The sequence below is a fragment of the Drosophila simulans genome, chromosome 3R (assembly GCF_016746395.2).
Source record: "Drosophila simulans strain w501 chromosome 3R, Prin_Dsim_3.1, whole genome shotgun sequence".
NCBI classification, from domain to species: Eukaryota; Metazoa; Arthropoda; class Insecta; order Diptera; family Drosophilidae; genus Drosophila; species Drosophila simulans.
In genome coordinates this window covers 20,134,337-20,150,902 of record NC_052523.2, presented here as the reverse complement: position 1 = coordinate 20,150,902, position 16,566 = coordinate 20,134,337, and the positions used below count along the sequence as shown (strand labels likewise).

General features: G+C 45.5%; 4 protein-coding genes across 8 annotated transcripts in view; 2 read left to right on the top strand and 2 right to left on the bottom strand.

Annotated features, from left to right (window-relative positions):
• Nucleotides 1-1,292, top strand: LOC6729304 (putative OPA3-like protein CG13603). Its single transcript, XM_002104585.4, has 4 exons — nucleotides 1-236; nucleotides 292-460; nucleotides 519-661; nucleotides 721-1,292. Exons 1-4 carry the CDS (start codon nucleotides 95-97, stop codon nucleotides 1,032-1,034), a joined length of 768 nt encoding a protein of 255 aa, XP_002104621.3. The 5' UTR covers nucleotides 1-94; the 3' UTR covers nucleotides 1,035-1,292.
• LOC6729303 (nucleoporin Ndc1) lies at nucleotides 1,206-3,273 on the bottom strand. Its single transcript, XM_002104584.4, has 2 exons — nucleotides 2,721-3,273; nucleotides 1,206-2,661 (listed from the first exon to the last, which is right to left on the bottom strand). Exons 1-2 carry the CDS (start codon nucleotides 3,116-3,118, stop codon nucleotides 1,323-1,325), a joined length of 1,737 nt encoding a protein of 578 aa, XP_002104620.2. The 5' UTR covers nucleotides 3,119-3,273; the 3' UTR covers nucleotides 1,206-1,322.
• Nucleotides 3,274-3,336: 63 nt separating this feature from the next.
• Nucleotides 3,337-4,421, bottom strand: LOC6729302 (elongation of very long chain fatty acids protein F). Its single transcript, XM_002104583.4, has 2 exons — nucleotides 4,060-4,421; nucleotides 3,337-3,997 (listed from the first exon to the last, which is right to left on the bottom strand). The coding sequence occupies exons 1-2, from the start codon at nucleotides 4,273-4,275 to the stop codon at nucleotides 3,452-3,454; spliced, it is 762 nt and encodes a 253-aa protein (XP_002104619.1). The 5' UTR covers nucleotides 4,276-4,421; the 3' UTR covers nucleotides 3,337-3,451.
• A 140-nt stretch (nucleotides 4,422-4,561) lies between these two features.
• Nucleotides 4,562-16,566, top strand: part of LOC6729301 (mucin-5AC) — a 31,270-nt gene continuing 19,265 nt past the window's right edge. For 3 of the 5 annotated variants that reach the window (XM_039295578.2, XM_016174840.3, XM_039295580.2), the window contains exons 1-4: nucleotides 4,562-4,751; nucleotides 5,851-6,111; nucleotides 6,824-7,667; nucleotides 13,817-13,940. In XM_039295578.2, coding sequence (XP_039151512.1) covers nucleotides 6,868-7,667; nucleotides 13,817-13,940 — 924 coding nt within the window. In that variant the 5' untranslated portion in view covers nucleotides 4,562-4,751; nucleotides 5,851-6,111; nucleotides 6,824-6,867. The remainder of the gene's footprint in view (nucleotides 4,752-5,850; nucleotides 6,112-6,823; nucleotides 7,668-13,816; nucleotides 13,941-16,566) is intronic. The other 2 variants (XM_044923387.1, XM_044923388.1) reach the window with 2 other exon arrangements.

The following is a 16,566-nucleotide window of genomic DNA, read 5'->3' as shown; positions in this document are numbered from 1 at the left end:
TCGCTACGCACACCGCTTCCTTAAACACATCTCTAATTTTGCACGAATATTTTGTAATAGTTATTAGTAAGAAAAACAATAGTAAAGAAAAACAATGGTTATTGGCGTCTTCCCGGCGGCCAAGCTCGGCATCTTGGCCATCAAGCAGGTCAGCAAGCCGATAGCCAACGTGATCAAGTCCAATGCCAAGTCGAGTCCCTTCTTCAGAAAGTACATATGCATGCCGCCCGCACAGTGTAAGTGGTGCGATGTGATTAGATGAGATTACGGGCTCTAATCCCACATTTTCAGTCTACAACTGGGTGGAGGTGAAGACCAAGATGTGGGCCCTGAACATGGGTGGTCGCGTTAATGTTCCACCGTTGAACGAGGCGATGGCCATTGAGCTGGGAGCCAATCTGCTGGGCGAGTTCATCATCTTTTCGATCGGAGCCGGTCTTTTGATTTTCGAGTACTCACGGTTGGTAAACAGAGATCCCAAGCCATTCCAAAGCTATATTGATCCAACCACCTTTCAGTCAAACCATCAAGGAGAACAAGAAAAACGAGTTGGCGCAATCGGAGAAGATGGCACTGACCAATATGCTGACGGAGATGAACTTTCGGCTGGAGCGACAGGATGCCCAGATACGAGAAATGACGCGAGTGCTGGCTGATCTAGGTTCCATTTCCTCCAAACCAAAAACAATTATCACGTAATCATATTCCAACTCCTTACAGATTCGCGAAACATTTTCCGGTGGCACAAGGAGCCCATTCAGGAATACGTGCCCTTCGATCCCGACACGCCGGACCAGAGTGCCAGCGCCAGGAATCCGAAAAAGTTCGACAGCTTATATGACCCGCAAGGCGGTATGGCCTTCCGCGCCCTGCACTTCCTGGATACGCAGATCTTCGTGGATGGACGCAACCGCAAGGCCAAGGAGGCTCTCCAACACCTGGATGAGGTGGCCGTGCAGCTGGAGCAGTCTCTGGGAGAGGCAGCCACCGTTGCCGTTGCCAGCACACTGCCTACAAAAGCAGCCGAGCTTTGACCAAAGCGGCAGCTAGAGCAGGATCTGGCCCTGCTCATGATGGCGGTGGCGATGGAGGAACAGTGAGGCTGCCCGCTTGTACACATTCAACCTGCAGACCATTTCATCAGTGCTAGTTATGATCAAATCGCGTGTTACCATTTCGTACTTTAAGTATAAAAGTCAATAGTATTCTATAACTATTGGACGTTTGTAGTTATATTTATTAATTTTTATTGTTACCGCAGACAAACAACTAAAGAGATGCAAAACAGTGTACAAGATGAGTGTATAAAGTGATGGATGGGTTTACTCCTGGCAGATCAGGTCCTGCAGCTGGCGCAGTTCCTCTCCAGGGGGCAGCAGATCGTCCAGATAATCGCTAAACCGGAAACAGATGGCGTACAGACTGCGGCGCACTGCGCATCGAAGCACGTTGAAGCTGGTGCTGGATGTCCTCATGTTGCCTATCACGCTACTTAGCTTATCCAGCTCATTTCGCAGCTTGTTGATCGTCTTGATGATAGCCGGCAAATCGTTCTGCACCACTCCATATGGATCCTCTTTGAGCGACGACGCACAAACCTGAGCCAGAGCCTGCGTTATATACACTACGGGCAAAGAGTTGGCCAGCAGAAACGTCGTCTTGGCACCTTCGGGTTCGTTGAATAAGTACACAATGCCGGGAACGCGCTGTATCAACCGTTGTATGGACTGCTCCAACTGCGTGGATACTCGCTCACACCAGTTGGGAAAATGTGGGATGCCATCCGCTGGACGATCTACAGCAACCTCGCGACTGGGCGACACAATGGGTCGAATGCCGTGTTTCTGGTTGTATTGCTGCAGCAACACCTTCTCGGCCATCAAGCTAGTTGTAAGCGATTCGGTTATCTTCGGCATTGGCAGAGTCTGGGCGCCTTTGAGTATACTTATCTTCTGCATGGACTCGATTAGTTCTTCGGTAAAGCTGCCGAGAATGCTCAAGCACTGGTCGCAGAGGGAGCGCCAACTTGCTGGACGGTTGCCCGGCTCAGTCAGCTGGAATATCTCTGCCCGTTGTGGCGAGTTCTTTCGCAACGCCAGCTTATAGAAATGATGAGCAGCAAGGCACTGCACCACATACACATTGAAAACTCCAAGACCCGCTACCAAGGTTATCTCCTGTTCATGGGCAAAAGCAGCTCGCGGTTTAGTCACCACCAGTGGCAAATCCTCCGAGAGCAGGATGCTGTAAAAGCAACGCAATAGGTGCATGTTGCTCAGAATCTGTGCGGTCAGCAAATAGCCGTAAAAAAGCAGGCGCACATTGGTGGCTACTCCGAAGAATCCACCCAGTCGCTCGTCCATGTCCACAGAGAGAATGTGACTAAGTCTGTGGCATACCATGGGTCCGAAAAGACAAAATACGGCGGTGTAACTGATCGTAGGCAGCAGCGAACCTACTAGAGATTTCGCCAAACTGGCGTAGAGCAGTTCTCGCATCTTCTCCGCGCGCGACTGCTCCACAATGGGGAATTCAATGGACATCTCCTGGCGCATGTGAACGGAGACAAAGTAGTAGCAGCCGGCGGTCATGCCGATGCCTAGTAGATAGACATTGTAAGCACTAATGCAATCCTGGCCATAGCACTTATATTTCAGGTGTCTGGAAATAAAAGGAAGCATAGGTATTGACCGAATTCAACCAACTGTATGTATACTTACTGATAGTCTGTGTGCAGATAGCCCGTGTAGAGCCAGGCGGTCAGCAGGCCGACCAGAAGGTGGGCGCACAGAAAGAGTACCTTGCGTGGTCCGTAGTGCAGGAGCCACCGGTAGCGAGTTGGACAGTATCGTCGCTCCGACAAGTGCTGCTGGCACAGAACCACACCGTAGAGCACGACTGAGGCTATCAGAGGGATGCTGGCAAACCAGGTGTACCAACTGGCTACCAGACGCAGTGTTCCCGTCACCCAGGCGAACGGATGCAACAGTTGGAAGTTCACAAACAGCAGGAACACTGTGAGCAGCAGGAATTGGATGCCCACGCTGAGGAGCACGGCGCGCAGGCAGCGGCCGAGCAGCAAGAGCTTGCAAGCGTTGCTGGAGGAGCTGGCAGACATGTTTGCGATCCGAACTGCTAGACCATCAAGGTATCACCAATAATTTGATTTAATACTATAAATTTATAATTGATTTCGCGAGTAATTGCAAATATTCGACGGTTGCCGACAACGCGCGCGTTGTTGCACTTTTAGGTGTGACCGCATGCGGAAACTGGAGCTGCCCGTAATCGATAACTCATTTGATGTCAGTAGTGAGTAACCCTAATGGAAAACGCTTTTTTGAAATACATATCTTTAATTACAAAGCACAATTTTGAAAAACTAGAAAGATGGCTCATAAAAACGTACGACTAAATTAATATATCTTAAATTTTCGATTTAATTTAAGCTTTAGTTCTTCTTATGCTTCGGCCTGAGGTAGCATTGGAAATAAAAGTTGGCGAACATGATGAACATGATCGTCGCGGAGCAGCTGACCAGAAAGAGGGTTCCCTGCGATGCAGTGCACTGCCGCTGCATGGCGGTTAAGGCGCAATGGCCAAACATGAGGAGGAACTGCAGCATTTGCATGAGGGTCAAGTACCGCTTCCATCGCACCGTATTGCCCTCGATGGCCGCATAGTAATAGGCATACATGAAAATATGAACTAATACATTGAAGGAGCACAGGAAGAAGAGTTGACCTCCGTAGCCATAGAATCGTATGATCAAGTATCCGGCGGATGGCATCAGGACGTGGTGGAAAACGTGCAAAAACGTTATTTGCGAGTACTTCTTGCGCAGCACGCAGAACACGGTGTCAAGCAGGTCAACGATCTTGTTTATGTAGTAGGCATAGCTGATGCAGCGCTCCCAGTTCTTCAGCGGATGATCCTGCTGCAGGACGGTCATGCAGCGAAAGTTGTACGGTTGGAATACCAACATGAAGTAGTATCCCTACGAAAGAAGCTTTTATCAATTGAAAAAAAAAAGGATGTAGGCTCAAAATTTCGACTCACGGGCAGGAGCATCATTATATTGTAGACGATCTGGAACAAGTTATAGTACTTAAGCACTCCTCGCAGATTATAAGGTTCTCGATGCTCCATGAACTTCCTGCCGGCCTTAAAAACTACCAGTAGGTATCCAATGAGGATAATTATGATGGGACCGGGTCCAGTTGCCAACGGCAGTTGTGTGGAGTCCGCATAGGGCGTTCTAAATATTTCCAACATTTCTGTTACCTAATTATTGTGTACTTTTCAATTTGACAAATAAAACAACTGTTAAGCCGCCTTGCTGGCTCATGTCTTTGCTAATGAAAACCTAAAGATTTTGTATGCTTACTTTTTAAATGAGTAAGTTCCCTAGGCAAGTTAGATTGAGTTGTGTGCAATACCAAATTAAATAAATTTAAATAAATGTAATTGACACTGTTATTTGGAAACAGCCTTGCCATACTGTTGGCTGATCCGCTAACGATTGTTGCATCGATGGAATAATCTGGCATCACCAAACTATCGATTGTACAGGTCGTAGTTTTCGCATTTTACAGCCGTCCGTCTTCGGTCACATCACATTTTGTTGTTGTCGCGGTCGGAAAAGTGCACGGAGTTACGGTCGTCGATTCGTCGATTTTCCGTTAAATACAGCATATAAATTCCAAAACAAATGTGCGCACTCGCCGCCGCCGCAAACGCATCGCAATAAGGTGTGTAATGTGTCCAATTGGCCGCAAATGAAAGTGAATAAAAGTCATAAAATTCGTGAAGTTGAAATCAAAAAAAATTAATTTTGTGTGCGCGTTTGCCAATGAGAGTGAGAGAGCAGGCCAGAAAGAGAGAATGAGAGCGAGCCATAATATTGCGTGAATCGAATCGAGCGACACAAAATTGTTGTAATTAATTCATATTTAATTGGCATTTGGCGTAATCCGAGTCTGTGCATAATAAAGCCCAAAGCGAAGTGCAGTCGTCAGTTGGCTGTCGTGTGTTTGTTGTGTGTCTTTTGTAGCGTAATGCGTATTGAGGTCACTTTGTACATATTATAGCAGCAGTAAACCGCAGCATAGGCACGCGTATCGTACATGTGCCTGTGTGTATGTGTGCGATTGCCCAATACCCATACCAGTGCACCGAGATAGCCACCAATGTTCGTTTTCATCCCACTGCCCAAGGCGAACAGCTGCTCTACCCCCTCCCCCTCCCCCCTTTGCCCATTACGCTTTGCTCTCGTGTTGTTTGTGTTGTCGCTGATCGCCGGAGCAGAACCGCAGGGCAGGTGGTGGCTATTGCCCACTGTGCCGTATTGTCCACCGTGCAGCAGAGGCAAACAAACAAACAAACGAACGGGCACGCATTAATTATACTACTTAAAATATGGTCTGCAAATTGTGCTAAACTTAACATGGCAGCGGAGAGCGAATGAGCGCGACAGAGAGGGAAAGGTGGATGGGAGGTGGTGTGGGTGATGCCTTCCCCTCGCGCACTCTCTCCTTTCCTCTCGCTCGCTGCCCTCGGTGTCTTCACTTCATGCTCCATTCACCTACTTTTACGCGCTCTGCGCTCTCTGCTCTCCACTTTTCACTCGATTCGCCACTGCTGACGTTCGTTTTCTGAATTCCAAATGAAGTCATGAGATTGTACACCAAAAGAAATAATCAAAACAAACACTATTAAGCACTTAATGGCTAATGATTGCACCTTTCTATGAGCGTTACCTTGATAAAGAGCACCTTTCTGTGGTCAAATTGTATGCCACGTAAATTAATTAAACTAATTAAAATATATGAATAAATTTTAAACATACAGATGTTTTCCTACCCGTGTACAAACAACACAATTCGCATCTAAACGCAAACGTCGTTGTCGCATTATTACAGCTACAAAAGGAGCAGAGTGGCATACAAAATAATATCGTTGCAAAAAAAAAGTGAAATTAAGTGTTTTAAACAACAGGAAAAGAAACCATAAAAAAAACATGAACATGACATGGCCGCGTCTCGTTTACACAATAACTCAAAATTAATTTAATATGCTGGCAAATGAGCAAAGCGAAAAGCAAGCTAAAAGGTGAGCGAATAGCAGAATAAGGGGCAGAAACTTAACAACGCATAAATAACAAAAGGTGCGGCCTACGATTTGTCGTTTATACGATCGTCCAGTTAGCAGTATCTATTTAAGTGCGACTTTGGGTTTACAACCTTGTGGTTTTTCCCTTTCTTGCCGCGCCGCTGGTGCTTGTGCGTGAGATGGCGGATAAACCAGATTTAGGCCACTTCCATGTTCATTACACGCGCAGCGCATAAACCCTGATTGGCCCTCAATTCAGCTACTTTGTAAGTGGTCAACTTGCGGAGCAAAACAAAGGCCGCAACGCAATTCCATTCGATTAAAGTCAATGAGTCAACCGAAAACGCAGAGACAAAGACATGAAGACCTCCACTGAAAATAACAATAGGTTAATTGTTTGAATGCAGAGTTATAATTTCAATTTTCATGCTGTCTGCAAATCTGCATAATTGTAATATATTCATGACTAGAGAGAATGAATTTTTAAATTTAATTTTGAAGATTTTAAAGCAATTATAATATCAAAAGGGGTTTGCTATACGAATGAAATGGGTTTACTTGGATGTGTATGGCGACTTAAGAAAAGTATGATGGAACATATAGTGATTATATTTATTTGAACACAATTCCATATAAATGATTATTCTCTGAGTCCATATATGTTCTATTCTCGGCTGTGACTAATCCGGGAATTCCCTTGAATTCTTTGCAGGCTTTGAATTGCGAAGGAGCTCCTGAACGGCTGCTTTTATCGCCATGGCCGCCGCATCTGCTGGCCAGCAACAGCAGCAACATCAGCACCAGCACAAGCTGAACATAGCTGGGAGTGCTGAGACGGTGGTCAGCGGGATGCATCATCAGCAGCAACATCAGCAGCAGCAGCAGCATCCACAGATCAATATGTTCAAGCAGCAGCAGCAAATGTTGCCTCTGCAGCAGCAACATCATCAGTTTTTCCAGCAGCAACAGACGAAATTTGTATCGCGGGTCGTTACAAGTGCGGCGGTGCATCAGCAGCAGCAGCAGCATCATCAGCAGCAGCAGCAACACCACCAACAGCAGCAACAGCAACAGATATTACCAGCTGGCTTGGTAAACGGCAATGGTAGCGGCAACATGATGCAAGTAGCAAATCTGCATCTGCAGCAGCAACAACAGCAGCAGCAGCGAAACAGTCAGCAGCACATATTTGTCTGCCCCACCAGCAACCAGCAGCTCCTTTTGCAACAGCAACAGCAGCAGCAGCAACAACAGCAACAAACCAAACAGCGCCAGGCGCAAATAAAGTTGCCAATAAAGTCAGCGGCAACAACGGGAGTAACGGCGGCAACTGTTGCTGCTGCAACGGCTGCTACTGGGGCAACGCATTGCATGTCGACAACAATTGCGGCGCGTCAAATGAGTCAGAACAATCAGCTCTATGCCAAGAATGTTGCCAAAGCCAACAATGCCAGTAGCAATGGCAATATCAACAGGAAGACGGCCACTAGCTACAATGGAAATTTGGCCCCCGGCTGGCGTCGCTTGACCAACAACAATGAGGTGGCCTATATCAGGTGAGTAGTCGGTTGGATAGTATCTGGCTACATCTGTGGCCACAGGATATCTCCCGGGTTGAGCACTGCTTGTTGGCTCCGTCGCTGGGCAGTGTTGTACTGACATGACACTTACAGCACGTTTGGCCGGGCCGGGCTAAAAGTCAATCTGGTTATTGTCTGGCGAACGCAAACGCATTCGAGAAGCCATAAAAATGTTCAGCGATCCCCTCGCGCTACAGGAAATGCCACTGTCCATGGGGGTTAGCGGGGTCAGAGCCGTCAGAAGTGGTGGAAGTGGGTAGGGGGGGCGCATGTTGTTTAGTGGGCGTCTGGGGGATTGCAGTAGTCGTGTTAGAAATGTTTTTGCAACCAGGCACAACAGCACAACATCAACAACTAGCAACCATCAACGGCTCGGGGTAAATATTTACCTGGCATTATCTGCGAGTTATCATCAAGCACACATAATTACAAACGCAAATAAAATGTTTGCTCAGATATGCTGAAAAGCATCGAGTATGTGGATATACATATCTGCTTGCCCGGGTACTTGTAATTGTTCTGGCTGTCCAATCGCCCCCAGGGCCAAAAAAGGGGGGCTCAGTCTCAGTATTTCAGCATTTCTTCTTGTTTTCCGTTTTTTTTTTTCGGGCTCTGTGCAAACTGTTGGCGATGTTGGTTTGTGGCTGTTGCCGATGTTGGGTAATTGTTGATTTTATAAGTGGCTGGCACTTCTGAGCGCTTGACTCGTCTCGTTGGGATAGTTTCCCTCGCAGCTGTTGCCCCGGGCTCATTTGCCCAGAAAAGGGTTGCCTGGCTGGCTGGCTGGCTGGTTGAATGGTCTGTGGCACTGGGATAACTGCTTTTCGAACCACTTGTGCGGATTATGGCTGCGATTGCGAATGCCAATGCCTCGCTCAATTGGCAGATTGAAAGCTACCAGGGGGCATGTTGTTTGTTTTTCGAGCCCCGAGCTGAGATTCTCATTATGACAGCCATGATTATGATTATTGGGCCTTGGCACTCGACTCACGTAGTTTGGGGCGTCAAGAAGTTGCAGCTTATCCGACGCAGTCCATTTACTGGCAATGTCACATTTCACTCAACCGACCGACGACCAGCCAGTCAGTCAGTCACTCTCTGGGCCATTACCCTTCCAGGACACGCTTTGAGGGCACCGCTGGCTGCCACGTTCACGTCCTCGCCATCAACGTCCTTTGCCCACTGGTATTTACTTGTGCCCGGCGACGACACGACATCGTGTGTCAAGCGTTGTCATTGTCCACCACCAGCAGAAGCAACTCCAGCAACTACAGCAGCAGCAGCAGCTGCTGCTCATTTCCACGTTGCGTGTTGCTGGTTGCTATTTGCTGTTTGCCCAAGCGGATGGATGGTCGCCATGGCCCCCTTTGCAAATTTTCGAGTTGAGCATTCTTTTTCGTTTTTCCGTAAGCCAGTTAGCCCCTTCGGTTTGCCAGCGGTGTAGTCTGAATTTTGGGTGACAAAAGTAGCTGAAACTCGCAAAAAATATGTGCTCTGTAAGTAGCTTTAAAAAGCAGGGGTGAACCGAGAGCAGTTACTCCTTTTATTGTAGTCAAACCGGTCACACGAAATTGAAATATATATCCACAAAGTCCGAAGTTAAATATGACGAATTTACTATATAAGATTTCCATGTTAAAATGCTCTAATAATCTGGGTAAACATACCATACCCTATATATTTCTAGAGCCCCAAGTAAGCGAATCCAGCACCTTTGGCTCTATGAATGCCCCTTTTTGTTTAGCTTCCGTCTTTGGCGCGAGTAGTTCGCTCCGTTGGCTTCGTTTTGGCTATTTCTCGGAAAGAATGTTGCACAAATTGTGTACCAAATCAATAATTGTTGCGCAAGCATGTAAATCTTGCTGCCTTTGCCTCTACCGTCGTTGTTTGCACAAGTGCTAAATGGTTTTTTGGCGCAACGTGACATCAGCGGAGGGCGGATTTAAAACTGTGACCGGGTCAGAGTCAAACGAAGTCGTTAGTCGTAGTCGTACTCGAAGTCGGAGTGGCAATGGAAGTGGAAGGCAGGCAGGACGCCCACTGTGCGGCAACGGGCGCATAAATCATAAATCCAAAACGGCAGCTGGAGATCGCCGGCGATCGAATCGAATGGAAAAGAAGGCAGGGAAAAGCGGGTCGAAGCGCCCCGCTAGCCTGAAAAACTGCTAAAGAATGCGGAATAGTTTTTGGCCAGCGCGATTCAGGCAAGCAGTTTTCAATTTTCCTATACTCCGTATGCATGTGTATGTCTACGTCGGTGTGGATGTGCACCCTGCCACGAGGCCTGCTCTTTCATTCCCTCCCGCCACGGGATGAACCTTTCAGCGGCCGCGTAGGTTGCATCAGCAGTTGGTCCCTCTGCCGTTTGCCTGGGCCCAGGCCAACTGCGCTCCATTGTCAGTTAGCCCAGTCGGGCAGTCATTCAGCCGGAGTGGCAGACAGATAAAGAGACGGACAGACCTTTGAAATGTGTTTATTTTACTCACATTTAGGCATTTGTTGCGAATCCGCCAGCTTAGCTCTGGCTCTCTGACTCGTTGACTTTGGTCAACGCCCACCATGCGAATTTGTCGCTGCTGATATCGTGGGAAAACCGCGGAAAGTTTCGCCCCAAGTGCCTTGTTTGGCTCATGGGAGTTGGCCGCTAATGGCGAGACGGAGTTTCGCATTAAACGGAAGATATAATTTGGCTGGATAACAGTTTAATGTATAAGTAATGATATAAAATTATAGTATCTTTGCTTATTTAAACGAAATGTTCTTAGACTTAACAACTTAATTAATGAAGTCTACAGTCAATTGATTTTAAGCGAATCATAAAATAATATTTATATATTAAATATATACATATATATTTAAGGAACCTTTGGGATCATATTTTTTCTGCGTGGGCATGATTCATTTTGCGATTGGCCGCATTCGTTCGCTTTGTGGGCTGTTGGATGTTCGCAACTCGCTTTCTTGTGCCCGTTGTCAAGGACATGACGGCACAAGGACAACGGATAAAGTCCTGCCCTGCCCTGCTTGTCTGTCCATCAGTCCCCGGACTGCTGAGTCCCCTCCGCGGGCATTGGACTCCGTCTGGCTGGCTGGCTTTGTGCGATAATTTTTTACAGTTTCATGCGCCACGACGTAGCTGGCCCACTGCCTTTGGGCCACGTTGGCGTTGCTGTTGTTTGCGCTGTTCGGGATTATTAATTTAGTAATAGGCTCAGTCTCTGCTGGCGGCCAACACCCAATCCCTATCCCAATCCCATTTGCAGTCTCAGCTGTCTGCACTCTCAACTCTTTTTTCTGGGCTCGAGGGTGCACTCAAGGTCACAGGGGCGTAAAACTCTTTCACCTTTTCTCACACATAGCCATGAAGTTGGAGCAAGACGATGGTTGATGGTTTCGTGGCTTCCAGCGGATGGATGGATGGCTGATGGGCGATGGCCACTCGACAGCAAACTCTTTGGCACTTGGCGTTTTGTGTGTATAATTTATTAAATTATTTTAACTCGTTAGCCCAACGCCTTTCATGTGGCCACAGAGCGGGAAATCCACCCCGAGCTGGCCGGGATTGGTGGCATTGTAGGGCAGGGAGTTCCTGCTGCACCACTCACGTTATTAGCGCATTTTGCGCAAATTCCGCACAAAAAAGTACGAGGTAAAGAACAAATTTAATGAGTTGCCGACTTCTTCGTCTGTCACAGAGAGAATAAAATCGGAACTTTATTACTCGAAGCCTTTCAAATCAAATTAAAGTAAATACTAATGATGGCTGCAGTGAGCAAATCGAAGTGCAAGATACATTTTTGATTGGAAATATAAAAGCTCATACAACGCTTTTGCTTGATCATAGTTTGTAGATAGATAATATGTTCCAAAACATGCTTAAATCATAGTAGTGAGTAGTTTACTTGAGTTTTGATTTAACCCAAACAATGTCACTTTCCACAATGTTGATGGCATTAATTGGGCTTTAAAGGATTGCAATCATGTGAGCTGCAACGATGTGTATTTAACTGCGCCCTGAATCGCATTAATTTCTCCGCGTGCACGATTCCTGCTGCGTGTTTGCCCTGCTGCCACAACTGCCTCAAAGGCGGTTGTAAGTGGCAAGCGGTGGGCTCTTAAGCCCCTTGCCACGCCAGCTGCATACAAATTGAGCCATAAGCTTTTGGCGTTGATGATTCGCTATCCCTGTCTCGTTCTCAGTGTCCTTCGTGATGTCTGGCAATCGACTTGCCATCGATTTTTCCAATCTCGAACGTGGCTGGGTCGCTCATAAAGCTCTTGCCCTCATAAGTAGTTAAAAATAATTAATAAAACAAACCAGAACCAGTTTCCTTTTTCCTTTTTCCTTTACCCCATTGATGATGATGATGCTGATGACGCTGCGACTCTCAACTGGTAACTGGGACTTGGATGAAATGCGATGAGATGAGATGAAATGGGATGAGATGCGAAGGCATCTCCTGTTTGGCCAGCTAAAAGGGCTACTCAATTGACAATTCGCATACTCGTTTAACCCGTAACACGATTCTCGATGCTGTTGCTGCTATTGTATGTTGCTGTCGCTCAATTATATTGTTGTCCCTGCTGTCCTGCTCCTCCGGCTACCGCTCCTGCCAGCTCCTCGAACACCGAGCTCGGAGCACACAGCTCACAGCTCCTGTTGCTGTCGTCGTCGTTTCATTTAATGCCCTTGCCGCTTTCACACTTCATGCATTATTCAGATTTCCCATAAGGCTTGAAACGGCAACACGCTGAGAAAAAATGCTTAAGTTCTGGAATTGTTGTTTAATATATAAACTAATTTATAATCAGTGTATAGGTTTGTTAATTATGTTTTTAACTTTTGATTGATTAAAGTTGTACTAAATTTGCTTCGATTTACTAATAATTTTCTCGCTGTGTTGACCTGCACAGAACTTCAGGGTCAGAGGAAGTGCGGAGCGGCGGCGAACTTGAGCCCTGGCATCAGTGCCCCGAGTTCGAGTGCCTCAGATACAGATTCAGATTCGGATTCGGTTCCAGCTACCGCTTTCCTTGGACGGCGGCGTCATCATGAGCGCCCTTGATTCCTTCAACGTGCTCACACTTTACAATTAATAAGCAGCTACGTTTTTTCCCCCCTGATTTTTGCGTTCTTTATTTTGCGTACGGTACCGAGTGTGTGCTGTTTTTTATGCGCACACACTTAAATCGAAGTATAACCCCCAGCTCATGCGACAACAACACATTTATGTCGGCAGATTTGCGGTCATGCGTGGCCTGATTGGCGGGAAGGGGGCGATGGTGAGCGGGTTTTTGTAAAGGGTTAACTTGTGTTGCGAAGGGAAAACAACCGCCCATTCCCATCCGCAAAAGGGGCTTGGCATTATTAAAACTGGATTCACCGGGTCTCGGTCGCATTCCCTCCTTTTTAGGCATTAAATGACCGAAATTTAAATCAATTTTTTGCCTTCTCATAATTTTATGGCGCATAGGCGCGTTTTTTTTTCGAATCGCTAAATATGTGCATATGTATGAGATCGCCTTTGTTCTCGCAGATGCGGAGTTTCCTCCTTTGTCGTCGCTTCTCATGCGCATTTTCTCGAGACAGATATCGGAATTGCCCCGAAATTCCAGTCGCAGATTCTGAACCTGAATCCGAAGCCCTTAAGGAATGTCAACTGTATCATAAAGCAGAAAAGTTTCCCTGCAAAAGGGGTCGCAAATAAGTTTACAACGCATTTATTTAACTACGCAAACGTAAACAAGTTTTCACCATGTGCGATCGGTTGCGATTGAAACTAATTTATGCGCGAATCACTTTACATTGTCATGCTAATGTCCATTATGGCAACGAGCTGTTAATCAAGCACTCGACGACCATTATCCATTATCCATTGGCCTCTGTAGTCAGTCACTTAACTGCGGCTAATTGCCCCCGGGATATTGGGATAGTCGACTATGCTGGGTTTTTGTGGGTGTCTTTCTGGGTGCTCAAAAGCTCTGGCCTTCTTCGGTAATTGCATAATTTCCATAAAACAAATTGTGCGTTTAGCTGGTGAATAACGGCATGACTGCCGCCACTTAATTAATCACGCCCGTTCCTCAACTAATGCATTTATCTCTTTAACCCCTTATTTTTCCAGCCCCTCGGGCAAAACGCTGCGCACGCAGTTCCAGATCAAGGACTATCTGCTCACACAGGGTACCTGCAAGTGCGGCCTGCCGTGTCCGCTGCGCCCGGAGTACCTATTCGACTTTAATGCCCAGGTAAGTCAAGTGCGGCAAACTGAAGTGGCTGCTAATGGTGCTGGATAATATATATATATAATGCCCAAGTGGGTTGGAAAATAGAGCTTACTCGGACACAATACACTTTCAACAAGATCTATTGAAGATGAGACATGGCAGTTAGTGGAAAATCTATTTTCTTTTACTCCATTGCATTTATATATCTTTTTCGTGGGCCTAATTAGAAATCATGGGCCATATATTGGTTCTGAGTCCGCAGTTTTCTGGTTCGCGTCACGCTGACATCGTCCAAACGGCGAACTGGACTTGTTTGTCTCATAATTGGCTGTAAATACCGAGCCATGAATGAGCGCTCTGATGCCAGGAAAGGGGGAAGCCAAGTCATGTCTAAACCTATACCTATACTAAATTTAATTGAATGTGCTGCTAGCTGGATGGCTGGCAAAAGGGGGGGGATTGGTGGGACGACCACGACGACTGACTGTCGACTTTCACTGAGCTTTACTCGACTGCAATGTAACTGGTGGCGGTGCTGCTGCGCCCCCTTCTTATATGGTATATGGCCTAACCTCCTCATCGCTGCGCTGGGGCTTCCAGATTAACGCAAAATATTTGTAAAACCAGTTTGACAACAAATCGACTGTGACGACGACGACGACGATGGCAGCGATGGCAGCGACGTCGACTGCATAATCACGGAGCCAAGTGAGCCAACTGAAGCTCCAAACGATTCGCCATGACCATCTGCCGCTTTTGCTCCGGAGCAGCTCCAATTTGTATATATCTATATATCTACCATCTATACGCTTTGCACTGAGTTGCGGTGCAGTGAAAATCGCAGTGAAATCGCCTGCAATAAGATTAATTTTCAACAGTAACACAAAAAAAAAGACTGTTAACGGTAAATCACGCCCAGAACTCAACTTCTTTTGGCTCTTTTTCGTCTTGGTAGTGCTGATGGCTACTGCTGTTGTTGTTAGTATTATTATTTTTGGTCCGCTGCGGCATTGTTGTTTTTGCTGTTCTTATTGGCTTCTGTCTCGCCTTTCAGCATTTGTCCGTTGTCTCCGACTCGACCCCATCCCTTCCCCATTTGCAGGGCACCCGGCTGCCCCTGCTGGGGTCATTAATTTGAGTTTATGGTTTCCCTTCGGTTTTTTGCGTGACGTTGATGCCGTCAAGCGCCAACGCCAACGCCCGACCATCCGACCAACCAAGCGACCGAACTGGAGCCCCTTCTCCTCCAGCTTTTGGCCACCGAACATCCCACCCGCGCACATTCAATGTCCTTTTAATATGCTCCAACAAACTTTTGAGCAGTGCTGCACGGTGGAAAAATCAAGATGACGCGACTTTAAGAAATTCAACACAATGAATTTCTGTTCAGTAACTTGTAATCATAAAATAAAATAATTAGTTATATCTCTGCCGAAATGAGATGGCTTAGTTTTTCGGAGCCCTGCCGAATATTTGATTGTAGGGCCAACTATAGAATGTCATTCGTTTTAAAAGCTTTTTCTTTATTTGCTTGTAAATTTATGATTATGGGTTCCTAAAAAGCTTTTAGTGACCCATAAATTATAGGTGCGCAGAATGCTATTTATAAATCTCGTTCCACCTCAGCCGAGAATGTGAAAAATGCCTAATTTAATTTAATTTAATTTATTTGTGCTTTATCCCTTATATATATATGTACATTTCATTAAAGCTAATGGTATAATTAGGTATTTACAGTGTTTAGCTAAGGCTTTCATCTGAAATATTTATTAATTATGTCTAGTTGACCTGTTTTTAGTTTTTTGTATAACAATATTTATTATTTATTAAGGAAAACAAGGGAGAAGAAAAACCTTAATTGACTTACAACTAACTTAAAAAACTAAGACTTGAAACAAAAGATTGTTAATATTGTATTTTTTGTTGAACTTTTTGTACACCTACTTTTATATGTAGGTACTTAGTGTTTGTGTAATAAGGTAAGTTCATTATTAATTTTAACAGCTTGTTTTGGCATATTTGAAGTTTTTTGATATGAGTTTGAGCACATCTACCCCAAACAGGTGACCCATACATTAATATTGGATTAAAAATTGTTTTAAAAATTATGATCTTATTGGATATTGATAATTTAGATTTACGATTTATTAGAGGGTACAGTGTGCAAATAATTTTATTAACTTTCATAATTGTGTTGTTGATGTGGTATTTAAATGTTAGTTTTTTATCAAAAATTATACCCAAATATCGAATGTTGTCAACCCATTGTATTGGAGAGTCTAGTATTCGCAACTGTCTATCAGGAAGATAACGAGGTTTCCTTCTTTTTGTAAAAAATATAGCATTCGTTTTATTAGGGTTAATTTTAATTTTCCATTTTTTGTAATATATGTCTAATTCATTTAAGTAACTCTGCATGGATTGATTTATCTCGCTGTACGAGAAACCAGCACTGTAGACAGCGGCGTCGTCAGCAAACAGTGAAAGTACACAGTTTGTAGCTTGTGGAATATCGTGTGTAAAAATATTAAACAATGTAGGTCCTAAGACAGAACCCTGTGGCACACCTGCATTTAAAATTCGTCTAGCAGATTGACTACTGTCCAAATTAACGCTAAAGTATCGATGTGTCAAAAAATTTTGAACT

Coding starts and splice junctions, on each gene's coding strand:
- LOC6729304 (XM_002104585.4), top strand. CDS start 95: ATGGTTATTGGCGTCTTCCCGGCGGCCAAGCTCGGCATCTTGGCCATC. Junction 237..291: donor ATGCATGCCGCCCGCACAGT/GTAAGTGGTGCG, acceptor CCACATTTTCAG/TCTACAACTGGGTGGAGGTG. Junction 662..720: donor GCGAGTGCTGGCTGATCTAG/GTTCCATTTCCT, acceptor AACTCCTTACAG/ATTCGCGAAACATTTTCCGG.
- LOC6729303 (XM_002104584.4), bottom strand. CDS start 3,118: ATGTCTGCCAGCTCCTCCAGCAACGCTTGCAAGCTCTTGCTGCTCGGC. Junction 2,662..2,720: donor TATCTGCACACAGACTATCA/GTAAGTATACAT, acceptor TTTTATTTCCAG/ACACCTGAAATATAAGTGCT.
- LOC6729302 (XM_002104583.4), bottom strand. CDS start 4,275: ATGTTGGAAATATTTAGAACGCCCTATGCGGACTCCACACAACTGCCG. Junction 3,998..4,059: donor ATATAATGATGCTCCTGCCC/GTGAGTCGAAAT, acceptor CTTCTTTCGTAG/GGATACTACTTCATGTTGGT.